Source organism: Mustelus asterias, chromosome 19, assembly GCF_964213995.1.
Source record: "Mustelus asterias chromosome 19, sMusAst1.hap1.1, whole genome shotgun sequence".
Lineage (NCBI taxonomy): Eukaryota > Metazoa > Chordata > Chondrichthyes > Carcharhiniformes > Triakidae > Mustelus > Mustelus asterias.
In genome coordinates this window covers 70,427,665-70,454,364 of record NC_135819.1, presented here as the reverse complement: position 1 = coordinate 70,454,364, position 26,700 = coordinate 70,427,665, and the positions used below count along the sequence as shown (strand labels likewise).

Sequence of the window (26,700 nt, the reverse complement as noted above, 5' to 3'; positions counted from 1 at the left end):
ATTTCCTTCTCTCTCACTTTTTTGCCCATTTAGACCAGAAGACCACAAGGAATAAGAGCAGAATTAGGCCACTCGGCCCATCGAGTCTGCACTGCCATTCAATCATGGCTGATATTTTTCTCAATAAGGGGGAATGACCTTTTCGAGTGGTATCTCTGATGGGCCCATGGGGGCACCAAAATTTACAATGGCCAATCTATCTAACCTATACATTTTTGGACACGAAGGGGCAATTTAGCATGGCCAATCCACCAAACCTGCACATCTTTGGACACAAAGGGGCAATTTAGTATGGCCAATTTATCTAATCCGCACATCGTTGAACTGTAGGAGGAAACCAGAGCACATGGAGGAATTCCACGCAGACACGGGGAGAACATGCAGACTCCACACAGACAATCACCCAAGGCTGGAATTGAACCTGGGTCCCTGACACTGTGATGCAGCAGTGCTAACCACTATGCCACCGTTCCATGATAAATGTGTTGTGGGCAGAAGAGGTAAGGGTGGCATTGAGAGTGAGTGCATGTGGTGGGAAAGGGAAACAGGGTGTGGGAAGTTGAAAAGTTAGAGATACAGTGGAACAAAAAGGGCAGACAAAGCACGAGTGTTCTGTGGAGAGATGGAAAGTCAGCCTTAAAGGTTACCTTTACCCTATCAACCTAACCCTAAAAGCAGCCTTTAACCTTGGGCAGCGTCTCGCACATCACCCCTCCCTCACCAAGGGGAAATGAGGAAAAGACTGAGGGAGGGGAGAAAATGGGGAATTTAATAGAGGAAAGCAGAAAAGAAAGAGGGGGCAGGAAAAGCACTGGAAAGACAGAAGATACAGATACGTCGGTAAAATTAATCAATATTGTGCCCACTTCCCTGTGAATATCACACAACCTTCCACACATGGGGGTGAGTTTTCCCATTCCATAAGACCATAAGACATAGGAGCGGAATTAGGCCACTCGGCCCATTGAGTTTGCTCCACCATTCAATCATGGCTGATTTTTTTCTCATCCTCATTCTCCTGCCATTTCCTCATAACCCCTGATGCCCTTATTAATCAAGAACCTATCTATCTCTGTCTTAAAGACACTCAATGACCTGACCTCCACAGCCTTCTGCGGCAAAGAGCTCCACAGATTCACCACTCTCTGGCTGAAGAAATTCCTCCTCATCTCTGTTTTAAAGGATCGTCCCTTTAGCCCGAGGTTGTGCCCTCTGGTTCTAGTTTTTCCTACCAGTGTAAACATCCTCTTCATGTCCACTCTATCCAGGCCTCGCAGTATCCTGTAAGTTTCAGATCCCCCCTCATCTTTCTAAACTCCAACGAGTACAGACCCAGAGCCCTCAACTGTTCCTCATACGACAAGATCTTCATTCCAGGGAGCATTCTCGTGAAAATTTTCTGGACCCTTTCCAAGGCCAGCACATCCGTCCTTAGATATGGGGCCCAAAACTGCTCACAATACTCCAAATGGGGTCTGACCAGAGCCTTAAGTAGCCTCAGAAGTACATCCCTGCTCTTGTATTCTAGCCCTCTCGACATGAACGCTAACATTGCATTTGCCTTCCCAACTGCCCTGAACCTGCACATTAACCTTAAGAGAGTCTTGAATAATGACTCCTAAGTCCCTTTGTGTTTCTGATTTCCTTAGCATTTTCCCATTTAGAAAATAGTCTATGCCTCCATTCCTCCTTCCAAAGTGCATAACCTCACACTTTTCCACATTGTATTCCATCTGCCACTTCTTTGTCCACTCGTTTAACCTGTCCAAGTCCTTCTGCAGCCGCCCTGCTTCTTCAATACTACCTGTCCTTCTACATATCTTTGTATCATCTGCAAACTTAGCAACAGTGCCTTCAGTTCCTTCCTCCAAATCGTTAATGTATATTGTGAAAAGTTATGCTCCCAGCACTGACCCCTGAGGCACACCACTAGTCACCAGCTGCCATCCTGAGAAAGACCCCTTTATCCCCACTCTTTGCCATTTGCCAGTCAGCCAATCCTCTATCCATGCCAGGACCTTACCCTTAACACCATGGGCACTTAACTTATTTAACAGTCTCCTATGCGGCACCTTGTCAAAGGCCTTCTGGAAATCTAAATAAATCACATCCACTGGTTCTCCTTTATCTAACTTCCTTGTTACCTCCTCAAAGAACTCTAACAGATTTGTCAGACATGACCTCCCCTTGACAAAGCCGTGCTGACTCAGTCCTCCTTTATCATGCACTTCCAAGTTATTTTAACTGATCAATACTATCCATCCTACCTACTCAAATTCTTATTCATCCAATTTCTTTGGGAGAGACTGTGTGTGTTTTAAGTTTATTTATTAGTGCCACAGGTAGACTTACATTCACACTGCAATGAAGTTACTGTGAAAATCCCCGAGTCGCCATACTCTGGCGCCTGTTCGGGTACACTGAGGGAGAATTTAGCACAACCAATGCACCTAACCTGCCCGTCTTTCAGACTGTGGGAGGAAACCGGAGTACCCAGAGGAAACCACACAGACACGGGGAGAATGTGCAGACTCCGCACAGATAGTGATCCAAGTGGGAATCAAACCCAGATCCCCGGCACTGTGAGGCAGCAGTGCTAACCACTGTGCTGCCCTAAAGTCCAAATTAGCACAATGGACCTGCTCCAACATTAGAGTTTCCCATCCACCCTGATGGGATTGTACTGATCTTAAAGGGGCACACACCAGGCAGACTGCAGCAGTAGTAAACGAATGGTGCAATGGATGTTTAAAATAGCAGATCCCTTGACCTGGCACAAGAAGGGCTAAGGGAGGTTGTCTGCTCGGATTAAAGTGGATCAGTTGTTCTGGGGACCAAAGTTCGAATCCCGCCATGGCAGATGGTGGAATTTGAATTCAATAATAAATATCTGGAATTAAGAATCTACTGATGACCATGAAACCATTGTCGATTGTCGGAAAAGCCCATCTGGTTTACCAATGTCCTTTAGCAGAGGAAAGCTGTGCTTACCTGGCCTACATGTGACTCCAGAGCCACAGCAATGTGGTTGACTCTCAACTGCCCTCTGAACAAGGGCAACTAGGAATGGGCAATGAATGCTGGCCCAGCCAGTAACGCCCATGTCCCATGAATGAATAAAAAAAAGCAGGAGGATCATGTGACCCAATCGCCCAATGGGGAATGAGCGTGGGGATCTCGGTGCAGAGTGTGGGCTTTTGCAGTCAGGGTTGATCCTGGAGCTGGAAGTGTTAACATCGTGAAAGTACGCTGTATATTTATCTGCTTGTAAATAAACCATTGTACTAACTGGTGGTCGCCAATCCTTCTAATTCCTACCGGGGGGTCTCATGCCTCCCCTGGTGATGAGTTGAGTTTCCAGCACACTGCAGTGGTGCTACATTGGTGCCACAATCTCTACCTTCCTGTAGAGATTCCCAGTGGAAGGGGGAGATTTCCTCTGAGCGCCGTTTGGGACATGCTCTTTTGGAATGTTGTCACAAATGGTGAACAGAAGGAACCTTCACTTCTTCATTAACTTGTAAGCAGAATAGATTGAGCGTCACAAAAACCAACTGGGCAGGTCTCCCGCTCCACAGTTCAAATTGCAATGCTTCATTTAACAGAGGGTACTTAACACACCTGTCTCTCTCCTTGAGAAGATGAATGTGCATTCCAACACCACCCACTCACCCAGTAATAAAAACCGTTCACATGCGGATTGGAATCGTTTATCAGATGTCCTGCCTTGCATCTGTTTAAAGAGCAGCTTTTAAACGTGACAACAGAATGAAATTCAGATTCGTTTTGGAACATGCCCATTTTGAGGTAATATTTCCCGATTTCCTTTTTACTTGGATGAAGGTTCACAGGAAAATAATTCATTTTAGGATTTGCTGCTCGATTTCAGTGCCATTTCATAGAATCATTGAATCCCGGCAGTGCAGAATGAGGCCATTCAGCCCATCGAGTCTGCACCGACAGCAATCCCACCCAGGCCCCATTCCCGTAACTCCTCATATTTACCCTGTTAATCTCCCTGACACCAGAGTTAATTTACCATGGCCAATCAACCTAACCAGCACATCTTTGGAGTGTAGGAGGAAACCGGAGAAAACTTCACACAGACAGTGACCCGAGGCTGGAATTGAACCTGGGTCCCTGGCGCTGTGGGGTAGCAGAGCTAATCACTCTGCCCCCGTGCCGCCCCATTTGCCACAGACAAAGAGGAAAGAATGTTTGTTTCTGCACCTGGAACTGCAGAGGTTTGGAGTACATTCAGTCCATCGTGTCTGTGCTAGCTCTTTGCTGGAACTATCCAAACCAAATCTCACTGCCTTACTCTCCCTCCCTAACCTTGTGCTTCCCCCTTGTTGATTTCAATTTAAAAGGGAAGACTTGTCTGTCCGTGACGGGTTAAGGGGACAACTCCTCACTGAATCCCCAAACAGACAAATGGGGCAGGATTTTACGGCCTTGCTCATCCCGAAACTGTAAAATCCCACCCGAGGTCAACAGACCTTCCCATTGTCCACCCCTCGCCCGCCCCGATTCCTGTGGTGGGCGGGACGGAAATATTTCAGTGGTGTCCTCCATCAATACGGTCATCAATTTAAAAACTAGATTTAATTGCAACCATTTAGAGTCAGAGAGGTTTACAGCATGGAAACAGGCCCTTCGGCCCAACTTGTCCATGCCGCCCTTTTTTTAAAAAACCCTTAAGCTAATCCCAATTGCCCGCATTTGGCCCATATCCCTCTATACCCATCGTACCCATGTAACTATCTAAACGCTTTTTAAAACATAAAATTGTACCCGCCTCTACTACTACCTCTGGCAGCTTGTTCCAGACACTCACCACCCTCTGTGTGAAAAAATTGCCCCTCTGGATACTTTTGTATCTCTCCCCTCTCACCTTAATCCTATGCCCTCTAGTTTTAGACTCCCCTACCTTTGGGAAAAGATATTGACTATCTACCTTGTCTATGCCCATCATTATTTTATAGACCTCTATAAGGTCAACCCTCAGCCTCCTACGCTCCAGAGAAAAAAGTCCCAGTCTATTCAGCCTCTCCTTATAACTCAATCCATCAAGTCCCGGTAGCATCCTAGTAAATCTTTTCTGCACTCTGTCTAGTTTAATAATATCATTTCTATAATAGGGTGACCAGAATTGCACACAGCATTCCAAGTGTGGCCTTACCAGTGTCTTGTACAACTTTAACAAGACGTCCAAACTCCTGTATTCAATGTTCTGACCAATGAAACCAAGCATGCCGAATGTCTTCTTCACCACTCTGTCCACCTGTGGCTCCACTTTCAAGGAACTATGAACATGTACCCGTGGATCTCTTTGTTCTGTAACTCTCCCCAACCAACGCCCTACCATTAACTGAGTAAGTCCTGCCCTGGTTCAATCTATAAAATGCATCACCTCGCATTTATCTAAATTAAACTCCATCTGCTATTCGTCAGCTCACTGGCCCAATTGATCAAGATCCCGTTGCAATTGGAGATAACTTTCTTCACTGTCCACAATGCCACCAATCTTGGTGTAATCTGCAAACTTACTAACCATGCCCCCTGTATTCTCATCCAAATCATTAATATAAACGACAAATAACAGTGGACCCAGCACTGATCCCTGAGGCACACCGCTGGCCCTAGGCCTCCAGTTTGAAAAACAACTCTCTGCAACCACCCTCTGGCTTCTGTCAATTTTGTATCCATTTACATACCTCACCCTGGATCCCGTGAGATTTAACTTTATGCAACAACCTACCATGCGGTACCTTGTCAAAGGCCTTGCTAAAGTCCATGTAGACAACATCAATGCACTGCCCTCATCTACCTTCTTGGTTACCCCTTCAAAAAATTCAATCAAATTTGAGAAACATGATTTTCCACTCACAAAGCCATGCTGACTGTCCCTAATCAGTCCTTGCATCTCTCAATGCCTGTAGATCCTGTCTCTCAAAATATCTTCCAACAATTTACCCACCAAAGATGTGAGGCTCACCGGCCTGTAGTTCCCAGGCTTTTCCCTGCAGCCCTTTTTAAACAAAGGCACAACATTTGCCACTCTCCAATCTTCAGGCACCTCACCCGTGACTATCAATGATTCAAATATCTCGGCTAGGGGACCCGCAATTTCCTCCCTAGCCTCCCATAACGTCCTGGGATATACCTCATCAGGTCCCACAGATTTATCTACCTTAATGCGCTTTAAGACTTCCAGCACCTCCTTCTCTGTAATATGTACACTCCTCAAGACATCAATATTTATTTCCCCAAGTTCCCTAACATGCATGCTTTTCTCAACAGTAAATACTAATGAGAAATATTCATTTAGGATCTCACCCATCTCTTGTGGATCCGCACATAGATGACCTTGTTGATCCTTAAGAGGCCCTACTCTCTCCCTTGTTACTCTTTTGCCCTTTATGTATTTGTAGAAGCTCTTTGGATTCTCCTTTGCCTTATCTGCCAAAACAATTTTGTGTCCCCTTTTTGCCCTCCTGATTTCTCCCTTAACTCTACTCCTACTCCCCCTATACTCTTCAAGGGATTCACTTGATCCCAGCTGCCTATGTGATGCACTATCAATCATGTACATGTCATGTGCCTCTTTCTTCTTCTTGACCAAGGCCTCAATATCCCGAGTCATCCAGGGTTCCCTACTTCTGCCAGCCTTGCCCTTCATTCCAAGAGGAATGTGTTTACCCTGAACCCTGGTTAACACACTTTTGAAAGCATGCCACTTACCAGACGTCCCTTTGCCTTCCCACAGACTCCCCCAATTAACTTTTGAAAGTTCCTGCCTGACACCATCAAAACTGGCCTTGCCCCAATTTAGAATATTAACTTTTGGGACAGACCTATCATTCTCCATAGCTATCTTAAAACTAATAAAATTATGGTCACTGGTCCCAAAGTGATCCCTCACTAACACTTCTGTCACCTGCCCTTCCTTATTTCCCAAGAGGAGGTCAAATTTTGCCCTCTCTCTAGTCGGGCCATCCACATACTGAATGAGAAATTCCTCCTGAATACACTCAACAAATTTCTCTCCATCCAACCCTCTAATACAATGGCTGTCCCAGTCAATGTTGGGAAAATTAAAATCTCCGACTATTACCACCCTATTTTTCTTGAACTGTCATTCCACTTGCTTCCCATGCATTCGACTTTTTTCTCCCCTCTCTCTCTCGGTGACAAACAGGATTGGTAGAAGGCTGGAAGTGGGATGGATGGGTGACCTTACAAAGGGAGGATGGTTGGACGCTCAGCATTCGGGAAGAGGGCTGGATTGTGGCAGGGATGTGTGGGAGGAGAGAAGAGGCAAGGTCGAGGTCTAGATGAAAGGTAGATCTGAGAGGAGGGGGAAGGAGACCACCACAGGTGACATAGTGGTAATGCCGCCTGGCTTATAATCCAGAGGTAAATGTTCTGGGGACACGGGTTCAAATCTCACCATGGGAGCTGGTGGAATTTGAATTCAGTTAATAGATCTGGAATTGAAAAACTAGTCTCAATGATTTTGGCCATGAAACTATCACTGACTGTCACAAATGTTCATCTGGTTCACTAATGTCCTTCAAGGAAGGAAATCTTACCCGGTCCGGCCTACATGTGGCCCCAGACCTATAACAGTGTTGATTTTCAATTACCCTCTTAAATGGTGTAGCATACCACTCAGATCAAGGGCAATTTACGATGGGCACTATATGTTGACCTTGTGGATGACGTCCATATCCCATGAAATAATAACAATTTATCTCCCCAGCAATGACGAGGGTCAAAGCAGAGACGGAATCTCAGGCTCTCAAGTGGAAGTGGGAGAACTGTGGGTGTCCAGAGCCAGGACACTGTTGGTTGTGAAGGTGCAGTTAAATCTCAAACTGGGGCTGGATTTGAAATAGGAAGGGCCATGATTGGGAGGGAGGGAACCAGGGCCAGAGTTAGAAGTGAAATGGGGGGAAGCCCATTGGCTGGAAACATAAGCGGGATACTGGATGGTAGGGGGGCGAGACGGATGGTGGGGTGGATCTCGAGGGAGGTCGGTGTCTGGCAGAGGCTGAAATGGCTGGAAGTGAACATCAGTCAGGAAGCAAGACGCCACATTGAATGGCTGCTAAATCCTGCATTTGATTGGTTGTTGCTGAGCGCAGACCAATGAGGAAGAGATGGAAAGGAGGAGAAGACTAAATCTTTTGTATTAAATCAATGGATTCTTTTCTTTTCATTTATGGAGTGATTATTTCACTAATGACTGTGCTATATGAATCAACAGATATGGGAAAGTTATCTTATGAGTCATGGGCTTTGCAAGCACCATCCCATGATGCTACCTGCAAAGCCCATGCACGGCATTTTATGGCCTCGCTCAGGCGAGACCGGAAATTCCCGCCTGAGGTCAACGGAGATTTCCGTTGTCGGACCCTCGCCCGCTCCGATTCCGTGGCGGGTGAGGTGGTAGAGTTCCAGCCCATGTCTAATAGAGCTTATTATTAATAAGTTGTAGGTAATACAGTGGGTTGGCACACTGCCCTGTCACCCATGCTACCTGGATATCTTTGCAACGCCTACTGATGGGTTGAAAACTAGGTGTGAAATGAGTTTGTTCGATATTAAATTGGATCCTTTTGGGCCTACAACACAAGACCGCCCTCAAAATATAGGGATATTTTTTGGAAAGGCCACATACAGAACGACACTTCACAATGGTGTTTGTCTGCACAACAGTGACCGCACTTCAAAGCATCATGAGGAGCATCAAGACGCTTCTGAGAGAAGAGTTGCCGACTTGTGGATCTTCCTTTCATTCTCCCAGGGAATTTCACACAAATATTGATCTCTGCAGAGGATGCTCAGTCCTCCCCACCACTCTCATATTGCCAGCTGGTCTCCATGTTCTCCGTGGGGTTGTGTTGCCCTGTGAAAAACTCAAACCTCGAACAGGGTGGCACAATGGTTAGAGGCTTCAATTCCAGCCTTGGGTGACTGTCTGTGTGGAGTTTGCACATTCTCCCCGTGTCTGCGTGGGTTTCCTCCGGGTGCTCCAGTTTCCTCCCACACTCCAAAGATGCGCAGATTAGGCGGATTGGCCATAGTAAATGCATGGGATTACGGGGATAGGGTGAAGGGGAGGGCCTGGGTAAGAAGCTCTTTCAGAGAGCCGGTGCAGACTCAATGGGCCAAATGGCCTCTTTTAACAATGTACTGATTCAGATTCAATTAACAACAATCTTAATGAATTTTCCAGCTCCTTTGTCGAAAATCAATTCAGAGTCAAATTGCATTTTCTGGGAATCTTTATCCAAGAGGGAGATAGTTTATAAAGAGGAAGTTCAGATTGATTTTTGAAACTTTGCTTCTGGTGGGAATGTTTCAGCCAACGGCAATTCAGGAATTTGCAGTTGGCTTTTAATGGACAGAGCATCATGGGGAGGACATTTGTGGTTTCTCAATACTAGGCTTCCCTGCCGATCTTCTACAACCAACAAAAACTTTTAGTTATACAGAGCCTTTGCCAGCTCACGGGAGCGTAATCAGACAAAACGTGGCACTCAGCTACATGAGGGGATATTAGAGTGGGTGACCAAAAGGCGATAGGTTAAGTGGAGCATCTAAAGGAGGAGTGAGGGGTAAAGAGGTGGAGAGGTTTAGGGAGGGAATTCCACACAGCCTAGCTCCAAGGCACCCAACCCCCTCACCTCCCCCCCCCTCTCAAAATGGTGGAACAATTAAAATCAGGCATTTCCAAGTGGACTTCTTGTCTCTCTACCTGTCACCCGAGGTGAGGCAAGAGCTTCCTAACTAGAACAGGAGGATCAATTCTGTGGGGCAGGAATGAGGAATCAGGTTGACACATTCCATTCACATCACTCCCAACTATCCAGTCGTTAACGTTACCTTTGTAGCAAGTAGCCGGGTCAGGTAGATCTCCGACACCATCTTGCTGCCCCGGTCACCCTCCTTTTGGTCTCCGTGTTCATGGTTCTTGACCAGGTGCCAGACCTTGACTCCAGTCTCCAAGTCAGGAGTGATCATCGGAGTACGGGAGCGCAGGCTGTCAGGACTGCCCGTATACCGGATCATGGTTTCTGTGGGAAAGAAAGACAGACAGACCTGCATTTATGTAGTGCCCTTCATGATCAGTAGAGGTTTTAGGTCTGGAAATGCCCCACGCTTTACCCAAGGAAAGATAATTGATTACAGTGGGGGAAGAAGAAAAAAGGATGACTATTTTCTTTAGGGCCTACATGCAGTGAATGTTCCAAACCACAAGCACCATGAATTTCCCAAGTTTAATCCAGCTCTGAGCTGAATAGGTTGACACTAGCGATGTTAGTGGTTGGGGCAGCACTGATGTGTTCCTTAACACTCTCGTATGAGAGGTGAGGTTAATCCATTCACTCCTGAACACTATCCAGAACTCCTGATCTTGATCACTGTCCAGGATTTCTGCTCCTGATTCCCAACCAGTCTGCTGCTCCTGATCCCTATCCTGTTCCTGAATCCTATTCGAATTCCTGTTCCTGATCCTGATCCAAGACTCCTGTTCCGGATCACATCCAGGAACCCTGCTCCTGCCCACTATTCAGGACCCTTGCTCATGATCCTTATCCAGGAACCGTTGTCCGGGAAACCTGCTCCTGATCTTAGTTAGATTATTGCTCCTGAGCACTGTCAGGGAATCCTGCTCCTGATCACAGTTCAGTAGTCCTACTCCTGACCACTTGTCCAGAGTCTCCACATCCTAATTGCCAACTAGTTACACCTGCTGCAGATGTCACACTGACGCACAAAGAACCCGAGCAGGACTGGGAACAGCGATTAACCTCTCTGCGTCACACCCTCCGCTGATGCTTGAGCAAGATATTGTGAGGCTACCTGTGCCTCGAGAACCATTATGTCAGCAACAGTCTCCAGGAAAAGAGGATGGATATCAGAGAGCAAAATGAAAAAAATATTTAATGGGGCAGCTTGAAAAGTAAATGAGGGAGAAAGGAGTTGACTCTGAAAGGGAGCCATGAAGTAGAGTGGGAGGAAGTTTATGTGGCACATAAGCACTGGCATGGGCTAGTTGGAATGAATGGCCTGTTTCTGTGCTGTAAATGCTGTGTAATTATAAGTGCTAATCAGCATTCTGCTGCCTACGTCTGTTCTCCCTGCTCTCAAGTTACCAGAACATCAAATTCTCTCATTAAAAATTTGCTTAACTGTGCTACACCAAGGTTGAAATGAAGGTGCAGAGGAAGATGAGAGTACAAGGGACTTTTCAGAGAGTCATGTGGATGAGAAAGAGGGGCAGGGGGTGGGGAGAGAACTCACCGTATTTGCTGGCTGAGGTTCGCGAAACAGTCGAATTATTGGCAGCATTGTACGCTGTTGTTTGTTTGGGCACTAGGGCAACCACAGAGCCATCTGTCACCTGCAGAGAATTGGGGTTTTTTTTTGGAGAGACAAACAAAAAAACATGGAAAACTCATCAAGCAACTCGAAGACTTCTTTTTAATTATGCTGAAAATAATGCATATCTGGGAGTGATTACCAGTCAGTGGCCTAATCAAGGGATTCAGACAGTTTGTACAGACAGCACTGGATATCCAAGGGCGGATTACTTTCAAGGATTCTGGAGGCTTTGAGCAGTTTGTTCTGTCTTAACATTAGTTGGCGTACCAACAGGAAGCAACCAGAAACATCAAGGACTTGCGCCTCATACCATTGGCCAAAACTTTGCTTCCAGGAAAGACTATTTTCCGCACGCATGTGCAAATGCATGCATGCACACACATGCGTGCACACACACATATACACACACTCGCACACATACACATATGCGCGCACACATATACACATGCGTGCACACACGCATATACACACACGTGCGCACACATATACACACACGCGCACACACACATATACACACACGTGTGCACACATATACACACACGCGCACACACATATACACATATGCGCGCACACATATACACATGCGTGCACACACGCGCACACATATACACACACATGCGCACACATATACACACACACACATACACGCGCACACACTTGCCATAATTGAACTATGCTTTTGTGGATTTGGCAATGCAAACTCTGTTAAGGACCAGATCAAAAACTCCAAGGTGTTTTACAAAGTTAGCCGAGACCCTAACATTTACATCTGCTTTTGGCATTAGAGTGAGCATAAGGTGTTTCATTCCAGGTATGATTCAAGTGACCCACTAGGAAGCTTTTGTCAAACAAAGTTTATTTATGAACAATTAGAATATAACAAAAAGAATTAGCATAACTTTTACCAATTAAAATACTTAAGCTTGACAAAGTATAATTCTTAACAACTAGCTATCTCTATTATTCCAATTTAGCAATATCCCCCAAAGACATAAATTCCTCTGTCGAACCAGTTAGCACAGAAAAACAAAGATGCTTACACGGGTCCGAGATTTCTAGCCTTTTGACACTTCTGGAGAGTGATCCAAACAGACAGTCGTCTTCTAATTCCCATGCAGCAATCTCCAGAGAAAGCTCCAGCCCAGACTGTAGAATCTCAGAGAGAAACCCTACTTCTTGGCAGATTCCAGTCTCCAGTTCAGACAGAGCAAGAAATACAGAGAAAGCAATCTCTCTCTAAAAATCCCAAAAGCAGACTGCCTTGAGTTCTCTGTGAAAGTCTAACTGTACCCAGTCATATGACCTTACCTGTCCATCAACCTAATCAAGCCCCCAATCTGCAATATCCCAGGGGAAAACACAAAACAACAGAACCCTGCATTAATTCAGATCAAAACAAAGACTGCATCAATTCAGATCAATTATGTGGCTGCAGTAACAATACAGTGCTGCTGGATCCAGACAGAAGGGCGCCGATAAATTGGAAGTAAACACATTCAGTAAACACATTCAGCACAGAAACATGACCAATACATTTCTTAAAGGCACAGTATCATCACAACTCAAAGTGTTAAAAGTAATGAACACACATTTTCACTGGAAACATTACTGCCTACGAATTAGTCCTCCAGCCACTGGTGGTGCTGTTGCATAGTTTGCACAGTTCCTCCTACCAGTTTGGCTTGTTACATTAAACACTGCTAAAAGGATAACCATGAGTAAAAGGCCATGGAAGGTTTGCTAGGATTATACGGAATATCTAGAAATATATTGTGTACCACCATGGCTATTTCCTGCAACACTTCTCCTATCACAGAACAGGGAAAGGCTATTTGACCTCCAACTGGTCTGTGCCAATGTCTCCTTCCGCCCCTCTTCATCTAACCCTACTTTCATTTCCTTCCACTCCCATCCACTGTGCGCATTCTATCTTCCCTTTCCACTATTCCTCTTAACTCTTCAGGGTAGCGAGCTCTACATGCTGACCACACTCTGCCCAGGAGGTTAAACCAGTTCAAAATGTCCGAATCTCAGTAAAAATCAGTAATATCTGGACCACTAACACCGGACTTCCATTTTAAGGCACACAAGGCCAGCTCGGACAAGCTTTAATGCGACCCTTCCCTGTTTTTTGCTTTTGGGTGGTTAAAAAAGGGTTTCTCCTGAATTCTTTACTGGATTTATGAGTGAATATTTTAAGACCCTTACTGTCCTAAGGCAGCAAATCTCCCAAATCAATCCCGGGCAGTGTTAGAAGAGATCTGTCGGTGTAATATGTATCAATCATACCCTTTCTCAGTAAGAAAAGATTGTCACCTGATAAACTGGCAGTGATTGTGTCACAGGGGTGAATTTTCCCGTCCGGCCCACAACAGGAATCATAGCGGGCGAGGGGCAGACCATGGAAAGGTCCATTGACCTTGGGCGGGAATTTCTGGCCTTGGGGTGAGCATGGCTAGAAATCCTGCCCAGAGTGTGGCATCACCCCATGGTGAGGGAGGCGACTGGTCAGGAACATTCTGGGAGCTAGCTACACACCATGAGGCTTCCGGTTTCAGGGCGAACGCGGCCGGAAAATCCCATCCACAATCTTTCCCTTTCATGTGTGGTCATCATTAGATAACTACATGGTGAATAATCCTGACTAACAATGCTCACAACTCAGACAGGATAATCAGCCTTCAATAACAGCACAGAAACACATTCCCAAAATAAGAACTTCACAACCTTACAAAGCAATCGAAGCAGAGTAACAATTCCGATCACTGACATGCAAATGGTCTACCGCCTCACAATCAATCTTCCGACTCCTAAGACTGGAACATGGGAAGCTGTCTGTCAGAATTCCCGAGGTCTGGATTGAACTGACTTGGTCTCAGGTCTCATTCACAGGGACACTGATAAACACTTCAAGGACAGGATGAAGTGAATCGGCCCCTCAAAACTCTTGTGTGTCCAGCACGGGGGTGGCACAGTGGTTAGCACTGCTGCCTCGCAGCACCAGGGATCCAGGTTCAATTTCAGCCTCAGGTGCCTGTCTGTGTGGGGTTTGCACATTCTCCCCTAATGGGTTTCCTCTGGGTACTCCGGTTTCCTCCCACAGTCCAAAAGATGTACAGGTTAGGTGGATTGGCCATGCTAAACTGACCCTTAGTTTGCAGAGATGTGTAGGTTAGGTGGATTAGTCATGGTAAATATGTAGAGTTACGGGGATGGGGCTGGGGAACATGCTCTTTTGGAGATTTGGTGCAGACTCAATGGGCTGAATGGCCTCCTTCTGCACTGTAGGGGTTCTATTGGTATCCCAACTCCCAGCTTCCTACCATCTTGAACCCCACCCCCTTTCTTTCTAGGATCTGCCTTGAAGATTGTTCTAAACACTTATCACTGAGTTAAGGAGCTCTTCCTTGTGGCTGTTTTAAATTTACTTTTCTCTCACTTAAATCTCCACCTTCTAGCATGACACTCGGGAATAACCTTCTGGGTTTTCTTCATCACTAATACTGAGTATTTTATTCCATGTCATTGAGACCCTCCCTCCACTTCCTGCTCCCCAGACACATAATCTAAATTGGAATCATGCTTTGGACCTATTTTTAATTCCAGTCGACTCCTGCGAAAGGAAGGTGTGGTGATTGTCACTTTAAGGACAACACAGCTGAGAAAGAGTCACATGGTCTGTGAGACCAATTGGGACTCAGAGGGTGGAATTTACCCATGCTGCCCGCCACGGGGATTATAGCGGTCGGGGGTGGACCATGCAAAGGTTCGTTGACCTCTGGTGGGAATTTTTGGACTTGGGGTGAGCACGGCTAGAAAATCCTACCCAGAGTGTGGAATCACCCCATGGTGAGAGAGGTGGCTGGTCAGAGGCATTGTGGGGGCTGGCTACAGCCACAAGGCTGCTGGACAATTCTTATTAGTAGATGCCTTTTGTATTCATCAATGAAGTGTGTGAAGTGTGAGAAGGTGCATCTTTACAGAAGGATTTAACACATTTCCCACAGGTTATTTAACAATTGAAATTAATCGTTGTAACCTGGCACTACTTCTGGCACTGGACGGTGACTGACTGGGAGGGTGATTGTTTTCCAGTAAAAATGGTTTTCTGTCCGAGAGTTCACGGGGCAACATGGACCATAGAACCATAGAAACGTTACAGCACATTCGGCCCACCTTGTCCATGCCAGCCTGAGGACACCCTATGGACCATATAGACCCATATGAACCATATGCCTAGTGGATAGGGGCAACTTTACACCTTTTTAATTTGTTCTCAAAATAAGGCCATTTTATAAGAACATAACATAAGAACTAGGAGCAGGAGTAGGCCATTTGGCCCCTCGAGCCTGCTCCGCCATTCAATAAGATCATGGCTGATCTTTTTGTGAACTCAGCTCCACTTACCCACCCATTCACCATGACCCTTAATTCCTTTACTGTTCAAAAATGTATCTATCCTTGCCTTAAAAACATTCAATGAGGTAGCCTCAACTGCTTCACTGGGCAGGGAATTCCACAGATTTCACAACCCTCTGCGTGAAGAAGTTGCTCCTCAACTCAGTCCTAAATCTGCTCCCCCGTATTTTGAGGTCATGCCCCCTAGTTCTAGTTTCATCCGCCAGTGGAAACAACCTCCCTGTTTCTAACTTATCTATTCCCTTCATAATCTTATATTTTCATTGCCTATTCCTGGTTATCCTAAGAAGTTGGTGGTGCCTTTCCTGAAACATTACAGTGCTGGTGCTGACAGTGTGTGTGGTAGAGATTTCCAGGATTGTAATCCAATGTTGATGAAGTAAGATATCGATGTTGGGATGGTGTGTGATTTGAAGGGAAGCTTGGAGGTAATGATGTTTCCACGATCTTGCTTTCGGCTCACTGGTTGAGTCACACACTTTTAGCTCAGCACTTACGCTCATTAAGATGAGGGCACCATTTTGGGAGAATGATACAGTTCTACTTTCAACATCCAATATTTTCTCCCGCTAAGCACTCCACAGGCTAGATGCAAAGTGAAGCTCTACGTCCTCTGTTTCAACAACCGCTGCCTTAACCTATCATCTGAATTAGAAGCTATCTGAATTAAAACCTCCTGTGGCAAATCACAGGAGGTTTTAGCAGTGGGTTGACACTCCCAAGTGCACTGAAGTTGAAGATATGCCTCCCGTTTGTCAAGTCTGCGTTTAAAGCAAGATATTGAGGTTGGAGAGGCTGCACGATAATCCCACTGCACTGCATGTCCCAACACAAAGTATGTGTGCGGCATGGTGGCACTGTTGCCTCACAGCACCAGGGATCCGGGTTCGATTCCCGGATTGGGTTCCTGTCTGCAGAGTCTACACATTCTCCCCATGTCTGTGTGGGTTTCCTTCGGGTGCCTCCAGCTTCCTCCCACCATCCGAAAGACATGCTGGTTAGGTGCTAAATTCTCCCTCAGTGTACCCGAACAGGAGCTGGAGTGTGGCGGCTCGGGGATTTTCATAGTAACTTCACTGTGGTGTTAATGTAAGCCTACTTGCGACACTAATAAATAAACTTAAACTGAAATACAATGGTTAGGTTTCAGGAGAATGTAAACATGACATGGAGTTCAGCCTGTTTCTAGTCCTATTGCTCAATCAATACACTCACTCCTAACAGAAATAAGTCAACATTATTCGTATCAACTCTTTACAGCTGAGTTCAAGTGACTTCTCTTTATTTAAATTGATTATATCCTGATAGAAAATCACATTAATAAGACCATCAAGCTAATCTTCATTCTTTATTTGCAGGCGCTTGACTGTTGCAACACAAATAATTTTTATACATTAATATATAGAAATATATTTGGATAGAGAGAGAAACAGAGAGAGAGGGGAGCATTAAAATCACTGATATAGAACTAAAATCTATCATTTTCAATATAAAGAATCCCCTGTACTGCCAGAGTGCTAACAACCTTGGAGATTTTGACAGGATTTGTCAAGGATAACTTGCCCTCTCCAATGAAAGAATTAACTCCTGTCTTCATTATCTCATCTCCGATCCAATCAATTTCTAATCTGTTTTCTCTTCCCACCTCCACACTGACAGTCAACACTGTGACATTTAATTTAACACCAATGTGGTCCAAAGTCAAATCCCTAATTTAGCAGTTGATGGCTTATCTCCCAAATTATTTGCACATTAATGAAGAAAGGACATTTCTATCAGAGGAAGGAATCTGCAATTCGCACCAGACAGGCAACCAGCCTGACGGATGCAATTCTGCTTTCCCTTTCTCTCTCTCAAAAGGGGTGATTGACAGCTGATCTGGAAGAGCCATGTCCTCCATCTCACCTGATAATGCGCCAACGTGTTCAGCCTCTTCCAGTCATTCTCTATCTTTGTCGTGACGTCCTCATCCTGTAGAATCACCCTGGCCATCCTTCCCTGTCGCCACTCTATTGGGTGAAAGTTATTTGCCGGTGGTTTGATGGGGGGGGGGGAGGAGGGGAGGTGGATAGAGATTTAAAAACAAGAGAGAGAGAGTCAATGAAATCACACGTCTGTTCTGCCTCACACCACAGATCAATGGGGCTTCATTATCTAAAGAAAACAAGCACTTCATTCAATGGAGGAGGAAGTCACAATTACACAAAGATAAGGAGGAAATCTTTTTCAGCTCAAAAGCTGCCTACAAATGCTTTCATTGACTCTGAGCTGAAGGTTAACCTCATTGTGTTTTCACTTAAAGGTCATCCAAGATACACCATTTCTTTCCACCAATGTGCGGGTTGGACAAAGCCAGTGGTTGGTACAGATTGAAGCAGTTACTTTTTTTTGTGGAGTGGGGTTTAACTTATTCCATCTTCACTGCCTGCCCCACCGTCAGCACTGGGCAAGCGGTAACTCACGCTGTGCCATGGTCCCTCAGTATCATGATGTGGAGATGCCGGCGTTGGACAGGGGTAAACACAGTAAGAAGTTTAACAACACCAGGTTAAAGTCCAACAGCTTTATTTGGTAGGTGTGGCTTTTGCTACCAAATAAACCTGTTGGGCTTTAACCTGGTGTTGTTAAACTTCTTACTCCCTCAGTATCACCCAGTATCTCGCCCTAATGACCACGCTACATGATTCGGTCCACACCTTAACAATCGGCAAATTATCTGACTACATCTTCAACCTTGCTTCGTATCCCACCACAGCCTGATGCCCCCGCCACAAAGAGCGTGTTCCAGCCTTGCAACCTATCTGCGCACCTCCAATTCTGGCCTCTTGCTATCTCCAATTTTAATCACTCCATCGTAGGTGACTGTGCCTCCATTAATTATGCCGTAAGCTCTGGAACTGCCCCCCTCCCTCCCCGCAAACCCTCTCCATCACTCTAACACACTTTAAGCTGCTCATTTAAAACCTACCCGAGTGACTAAGCTTTTGCTGGTCCATCCTGATACCACTTTCTGTGAGTCAGTGTCAACATTTATTTGGTACCCTTCCTGTGTAGCACCTTGAGACTATGTTAAGAAGGCTATGTTAATACAAGCTATCAACGTAGGATTACATTGGAGACCAGCACAGCAACAGGCCATTCGACCCTACTAGTCCATGCTGGTGCATTTGCTTCGCTCGAGCCTCATCCCATCTTTTCTAATCTAAATCTTCTACCTATTTGTTTCCGTTTATTTCCTTCTCCCTCGTGTGCTTGTCTACTTTCCCCTTAATCTTTACTATTCCCTTCAACCACTCCCTGCTGTTTGATTGGAATTCCCACCCAGCACCGACACACAAAGAGAGTGGGAAGTCTGCCTGAATTTGTCCCCTTCCTAGTTCAGGGGTATTAAAGCTCACTGTCCCGTGCACTGAGACTGGCCAGGTCCATACAGAGTAAGGATCAAAGCTGGGATCTGGCTGGGCGATCCAGTACTCCTCCACAATAGGCAATGTGATCATTACAGTGGTTAGCACTACTGCCTCACAGCGCCAGGGACCCGGGTTCAATTCCCGGCTTGGGTTACTGTCTGTGCGGAGTTTGCACGTTCTCCCGTGGCTGTGTGGGTTTCTTCCGGGTGCTGCGGTTTCCTCCCGCTGTCCAATGATGTGCAGGTTGGATGGTTTGGCCATGCTAAATTGCCCCTTAGTGTCCCAAGATAAAGTTTAAAGTTTATTTATTAGTCCCAAGTCGACTTACATTAACGCTGCAATGAAGTTACTGTGAAAATCCCCTAGTCGCCACACTCCGGCGCCTGTTCGGGTACACTGAGGGAGAATTTAGCATGGCCAATGCACCTAATCAGCACGTCTTTTAGACTGTGGGAGGAAACCAGAGCATCCGGAGGAAACCCACGCAGACACGGGGAGAACGTGCAGACTCCGCACAGACTGTGACCCAAGCCGGAAATCGAACCCAGATCCCTGGCACTGTGATGCAGCAGTGCCAACCACTGTGCCACCCCAATGTGTAAGCTAGGGGGATTAGTGGGGTAAATAATGTGGGGTTACTGGGGTAGGGCCTGGGTAAGATACTGTGTTGGAGAGTTGGTGCAGACTCGATAGGCTGAAGAGTCTCCTGCTGCACGTTAGGGATTCAATGATCACCTTTTGGCAGCTCCCAAATTAAGATTCTGATCATTAGAACAGCAGGTTTCGAGCACCTAACAAAGTTTGTGAACTTTCCAGTCAGAACCTTTGCCGGTTTCTTCAATTTCCCACTGGAAATCTGCCGGATGTTTTTATTAACCGGGCTGTTGTTTTAATCTTTTCCAATCCTTTCTCTGATAACTTGGTTTCCAGGAGCATCTGGAAAACTGTGCCAGCTGGAGCTCACTGGGTTGCCCCCTTTACCACTGAGACACAAGCTACAAGTGCCACTCTAGAGACTGGAGTACAGAATCGCAGCTGGTACTTCACTGCTGCACTTTCTTGCTCAAATAGACATAGAGACATAGAATCCCTGCAATGCAGAAGGAGTAAGAAGTTTAACAACGCCAGGTTAAAGTCCAACAGGTTTATTTGGTAGCAAAAGCCACACAAGCTTTCGGAGCTCTTAGCCCCTTCCACAGGTGAGTGGGAATTCTGTTCACAAACAGAGCTTATAAAGACACAAACTCAATTTACATGAATAATGGTTGGAATGCAGAAGGAGGCCATTTGGGCCATCGAGTCTGCACCTACCACAATCCCACCTATCCCCATAACCCCATGCATTTACCCCAGCTAGTTCCCCCTGGCACTAAGGGACATTTTAGCATGGCCAATCCACCTAACCCGCGCATCTTTGGAGTGTGGGAGGAAACCGGAGCACCTGGAGGAAACCCATATGCAGACACGGGGAGAATGTGCAAACTCCACACAGACAGTGACCCAAGGCTGGAATCGAACCCAGGTCCCTGGTGCGGCGAGGCAGCAGTGCCAATCACTGTGCTACCGTGCCACCCCATCCAAATGGACTTGAAACAATTGGATTTTGTGCTTTTATTGTTAAAACTAACAGTTTTTTAAAATGTAGAAATCCAGCACTAGGGAAAGCCAGTTATCACATGGAATCCGCTGTGTAGAGGTTCAATCCTTATCGTCACAACATGGAAAGCCAATATAGAAGGGCCAGGCAATAAGAGAGCTGTGGCAAATTTAAAGTGACCTTGGCTGCCCTCAGCTCCGTGACATATCTTGTTTTTAAGGGCGTGGTGGATACTAACAATAGTGAGTCAAGTGTGAAACATGTCTGGGTGGCACAGTGATTGGCACTGCTGCCTCACAGCGCCAGGGACCCGGGTTCGATTCCCGGCTTGGGTCACTGTCTGTGTGGAGTTTGCACATTCTCCCCGTGTCTCCGTGGGTTTCCTCCGGGTGCTCCGGTTTCCTCCCACACTCCAAAGATGTGCAGGTAAAGTTAATCGGCCACGTTAAATTGTCCCTTAGTGTCAGGGCGACTAGCGAGGGTAAATGCATGGGGTTATGGGGATAGGGCCTGGGTGGGATATTGGTCGATGCAGACTCGATGGGCCAAATGGCCTCCTTCTGCACTGTAGGATTCTATGATTCGACAACCTTGATTCAGCTCCTGGTGAGCCTTGTTCTGAAGCTAATACATTAACCTCACTCAAAGCTGGTCACCCAATCGCCCCCCCTCCTGCCAACCCTCTCACCCCCGCCCCGGGGGGCACCGAATAGGGTTGAAAGCTGTTGTCCTCAGCAGAAACCTTACCCAAGTCCATGTCGGCAGCTTTCGGTCTATGGGAGCAGGGTAAGTTCTTGAAGATAGCATCTAAAATCTTCTCCTTGACCTGGGTGATGGTGTCACAGTTCAAAGTTTTGGTGGAGATTTCAGGACTGTTCTCGTTATCTGGATTCACGCAATATAGAACCTATAGAGACACAAAACAAATAAAGTATTAAAGGGAGGAAACACAAGAGACGGGGAAAACACAGTCAGGGTGTTTCATTATAAACTCATTCTTGGGTCATGGGCGTCATTTGTTAGCCATTTCTGATGGTCCTTGAGAAGGTGGTGGAGGACTCCTTGAACCATTGCAATCGATGTGGTGAAGATCCTCACTCCCAGAGTGCTGATCGGAGGGAATTCCCAGACCTTTGTCCCTGTGATGAGGACTGAATGGTTGATATAAGCACAGGTCGGGATGGTGTGCAGATTAAGGCTGCCCTCATCATCCTTAGGTGCTGGGGATCGCATATTTGGGAGAGATGGTGACAGTAAATCCTGTAAATAGCACGCGTTACATCAACAGTGGTCGAGGCAGTGAATGTTGAAGGTGGTGGATGGGTGCTGATTAAGTGGGTTACTTTGCCCTGGATGGTGTTGGATCCATCCAAGCAAGTGGAGAGCATTCCATCACACTCCTTTGTGCCTTGCAGATGGGGGACAGGCTTTGGGGAATCAGGAAAATAACTTGCCACAGTATTCCCAGTATTATAACATAGTATTTATATGACTGGTCCAGTTCAATCTCTGCTCAATGGTAACCCCCCCCTCCACCCCAGGAAATTAATAGTGGGGGATTCAGTGATGGCAATGCCACTGAATGTCAAAGGGAGATGGTTAGATTCTCTCTTGTTGGAGATGATCATTGCTTGTCACTTGTGTGGCGCGAATGTTACTTGCCATTAGTCAGCCCAAGCCTGGATGTTGTTCAGGTCTTGCTGCATTTGGACAGAGAATCATAGAATCATGGAATGTTTCAGTATCTGAGGAGTCGGGAATGGTGCTGAACATTGTGCAATCATCAGCGAACATCCCCACTTCTGACCTTATGATGGACGGAAGGTCATTGATGAAGCAGCTGAAGCTAGCTGGGCCTAGCAATCTGTGCCAACTGCAGCCACAATGTCCTGGGTCTGAGATGATCGAGCTTCAACAATCACAACCATCTTCCTATGCGTTAAATATGACTCCATCCAGTTTTCCCCTGATTCCTATTGGCTTAAATGTTTCCAGGGCTCATCTACGCCCCTCTTTGATTTGATTTGATTTATTATTGTCACATGTATTAGCATACAGTGAAAAGTATAGTTTCTTGCGCGCTATACAGACAAAGCATACCATTCATAGAGTACATAGGAGGGAAGGAAAGGAGCTGATGCAGAATGTACTGTTACAGTCATAGCTAGGGTGTAGAGAAAGTTCAGTTTAATATAAGGTAGGTCCATTCAAAAGTCTGATGACAGCAGGGAAGAAGCTGTTCTTGAGCCAAACAAGTCACTTGGTCAAGCATTACCTTGACAGAGAGTCACTCGCACTTCCCTGCAGAACTCCGCTCTTTTCTTCAACACAAAAACAGAAAATGCTGGAAAATCTCAGCAGATCTGACAGCATCTGTGGAGAAAGAATAGAGCCAATGTTTCAAGTCTGGGTGACCCTTCGTCAGCGCTAATCCAGAGTCGAAATGTTGGTTCTGTTCTCTCGCTTCAGATGTTGTCAGACCTGCTGAGATTTTCCAACGTTTTCCGTTTTTGTTTCAGATGGTTTGAGTTATAAGGAGAGGCTGGATAGACTGGGACATTATTCCCGAGAGTTCAGGAGGCTTAGGGGTGATCTTATAGAGGTCTATAGAATAACGAGGGGCACAGATCAGCTAGATCGTCAATATCTTTTCCCAAAGGTAGGGGAGTCTAAAACTAGAGGGCATAGGTTAAAGGTGAGAGGGGAGAGGTACAAAAGGGTCCAGAGGGGCAATCTTTTCATACAGAGGGTGGTGAGTGTCTGGAACAAGCCGCCAGAGGTAGTAGTACGGGCGGTTACAATTTTGTCTTTTCAAATGCATTTAGATAATTACATGGGTAAAACGGGTATAGAGGGATATGGGCCAAACACAGGCAATTGGGATTAGCTTAGTGGTTAAAGAAAAGGGTGCATGGACAAGTTGGGCCGAAGGGTCTGTTTCCATGCTGTAAACCTCTCTGACTCTATCCGCAGTATTTTGCTTTCAGCCCTTTTTTTTGTTCTGTTTGAATCATAGAATCCCTACAGTGCAGAAGGAGGCCATTCGGCCCATCGAGTCTGCACTGGAAACAATCCTATCCAGGCCCTATCCCTTTAACCACATACATTTACCCTAGCTCATCCCCCTGATACTGAGGGGCAATTTAGCATGGTCAACCCACCTACCCCGCACATCTTTGGACTGTGGGAGGAAACCGGAGCAAACCCACGAAATACGATCGAGAGCTGAGTGGCCCTGGCTGGATGTTTGGCACAGTAAGAAGTCTCACAACACCAGGTTAAAGTCCAACAGGTTTATTTGGTAGCAAATACCATAAGCTTTCGGAGCAATGCTCCTTCGTCAGATGGAGTGGTCTCTGTTCTCAAACAGGGCACAGACACAGAAATCAAATTACAGAATACTGATTAGAATGCAAATCTCTACAGCCAGCCAGGTCTTAAATGTACAGACAATGTGGGTGGAGGGAGCATTCAATGGCTCGCATACTGGTGCTTGTAGAAGTAGTTAAGCCTGTACTGTGCAAGTGCTAATGAAGGTCGGCCGTGCAGAGTCACAGTTGCTATTAGATAAAAATCTCCCTTCCACTCAGCATGTCACAATCACCCCCACCCAGCAGCAAATTCCTGCACAGATTTCAACTCTGCACCTCCCACTCTCTCCTCTGACAAACACATTGTACAGGCCGGCGGGAGGTGTGACACAGACAGCAGAACAACAACGCTGCCAAGCTCTCTGTCTGGCTCACCACTTCACCCTGCCAATTTTAAACAAAGTGCTTCTCAGTGCCCCAACCTGTGCCCAAGGCCATGCCAGCATGAAGTGTCAGTGTGTGCCAGTACATCCTGTCTCACCTCGTGTGCTCAGAGACATGCGGGACATCACTTATCCATTCAGAGAACACATGCTCCTCGCTTAGTCAGCACTGGTCCCAGTTTCGAGTTGTCGCACTAACAGAAACAGTGCTTGTGGGTGAGGAGGGACAGTTACGGGTATTAGTGATGTAAACTGCAAGCACAGAGGCCTCAGCTTCCAGGGTGCGCGTTATTTCCTGCGAGGAGGAATTGAGATGACAAAGGATTTAAGAAAAAAGTGGACCCTGACTGTCCAAAGTGGGTGGCACGGTGGCACAGTGGTTAGCACCGCTGCCTCACAGCACCAGGGACCCGGGTTCGATTCCAGCCTCGGGTCACTGTCTGTGCGGAGACTGTACACTCTCCCCATGTCTGTGTGGGTTTCCTCCGGGTGCTCTGGTTTCCTCCCACGCTCAAAGATGTGCGGGCTAGGTGGATTAGCCATGATAAATTGCCCCTTAGTATCAGGGGGATAAGCAGGGTAAATACATGGGATAACAGGGATAGGGCCTGGGTGGGATTGTTGTCAGTGCAGGCTTGATGGGCTGAATGGCCTCCATCTGCACTGTTGAGATTCTATGTACATTCTATGACCAGACACCACCATACGGACAAATTGACAAAAGGCCAGAAGCCAAACCATAAACTTTTGTCTTTTCAAATCTGAAAGCACAGGGGTGGCCATTCGGCCCATTAGTTCTGTTTCAGCTCCTTTCAATGAATATCCAATTTGTCCCACTTGTCCATGCTTTCTCCCCTTCAAGTATCTGTCCAATTTCCTTTTGAAAGTTAGTATTTAATCTGCTTCGATCTCCCTTTCTGACAATACATTCCAGATCATAGCAATGCTGCATATAAGTACGAAAAAACTCATCTCACCTCTGACTCTTTTGTCAATGACCTTACATCTTTGACCTCTGGTTACTGACCCTTCTGCCTGTGGAAACAGTCTCTCCCTCATTACTCTTATCAAAACTCATCCATGATCCTGAATGCCAAATCTCTCTTCCATGTTCTCTGTTCCAGAGAGAACAGTCCCAGTTTTTCTCATCTCTCCTCAAGTAAGTGAAGTCCCTCGGTCCTTGTCCCATCCTGGTAAGTCTCTGAGGCCTTGATACCCTGCCTAACATGCTGGTCTATCTCCTCATCGCTCTTGGTACTTTCTGTTCTGACTCAAACTGTGGGTGGCATGGTGGCACAGTGATTAGCATTGCTGTCTCACAGCGCCAGGAATGCAAGTTCAATTCCCGGCTTGGGTCACTGTCTGTGCGGAGTCTGCCTGTTCTCCCCGTGTCTGCGTGGGTTTCCTCCGGGTGCTCCGGTTTCCTCCCACAGTCCGAAAGACGTGCTGGTTAGGTGCATTGGCCGTGCTAAATTCTCCCTCAGTGTACCCGAACAGGCGCCGGAGTGTGGTGACTAGGGGGGGTTTCACAGTAACTTCATTGCTGTGTTAATGCAAGGCTACTTGTAACACTGATAAATTTTAATTGCGCAGGTTTGTGCAAAAACCACTTAAAAATTAGCTCAAAGTGTATAAATCGAACAATTTCAATGCGCCATTCAGACATCATTGCCAATCCTCAGCCATAACAATAGCCATTAAGTTCCTAGCCTCTCGCAAGGATAAAATACGAACCAACATTACAGTCATTAGAATGCATTACCCAGTCAGGTGTTAATTAAATTGTCACCGCTCAGAACCAATCTTCAGCATCTGAGAGATCACAGATCCAGGATCACTCCACCCCCCCACCCCCACAATCCTCTTCCCGCCGCTCTCACCCCCCCCCCCCCCCCCCCACCACCGCCGTCCCCCGCCAACCCAGAGCGAATCTGCATCACAAAGCGTTTAAGGAAATAGAAAATGCAACTCTCAGCAGGTCAGCGCCGGCTCCTCATCAGAAATCAAAGTGCAAATGCTCCAGTTCCTTTGTAAATGATCTGATGGTTGCAAATTGAGGCGCAGATGCACTTTGTAAACCCGCTGCTTTTACACGTGTGCTGGCCGCTTTCATCTGACAAATT

General features: G+C 46.3%; 1 protein-coding gene across 1 annotated transcript in view; it reads right to left on the bottom strand.

The window, feature by feature from the left end:
- Window positions 1-26,700, bottom strand: part of plxna4 (plexin A4) — a 689,385-nt gene that overhangs the window by 24,092 nt on the left and 638,593 nt on the right. Inside the window, exons 25-28 of the mRNA XM_078235826.1 lie at window positions 21,571-21,730; window positions 17,722-17,825; window positions 11,317-11,416; window positions 9,895-10,085 (exon numbers count right to left, since the gene is read on the bottom strand). Coding sequence (XP_078091952.1) covers window positions 9,895-10,085; window positions 11,317-11,416; window positions 17,722-17,825; window positions 21,571-21,730 — 555 coding nt within the window. The remainder of the gene's footprint in view (window positions 1-9,894; window positions 10,086-11,316; window positions 11,417-17,721; window positions 17,826-21,570; window positions 21,731-26,700) is intronic.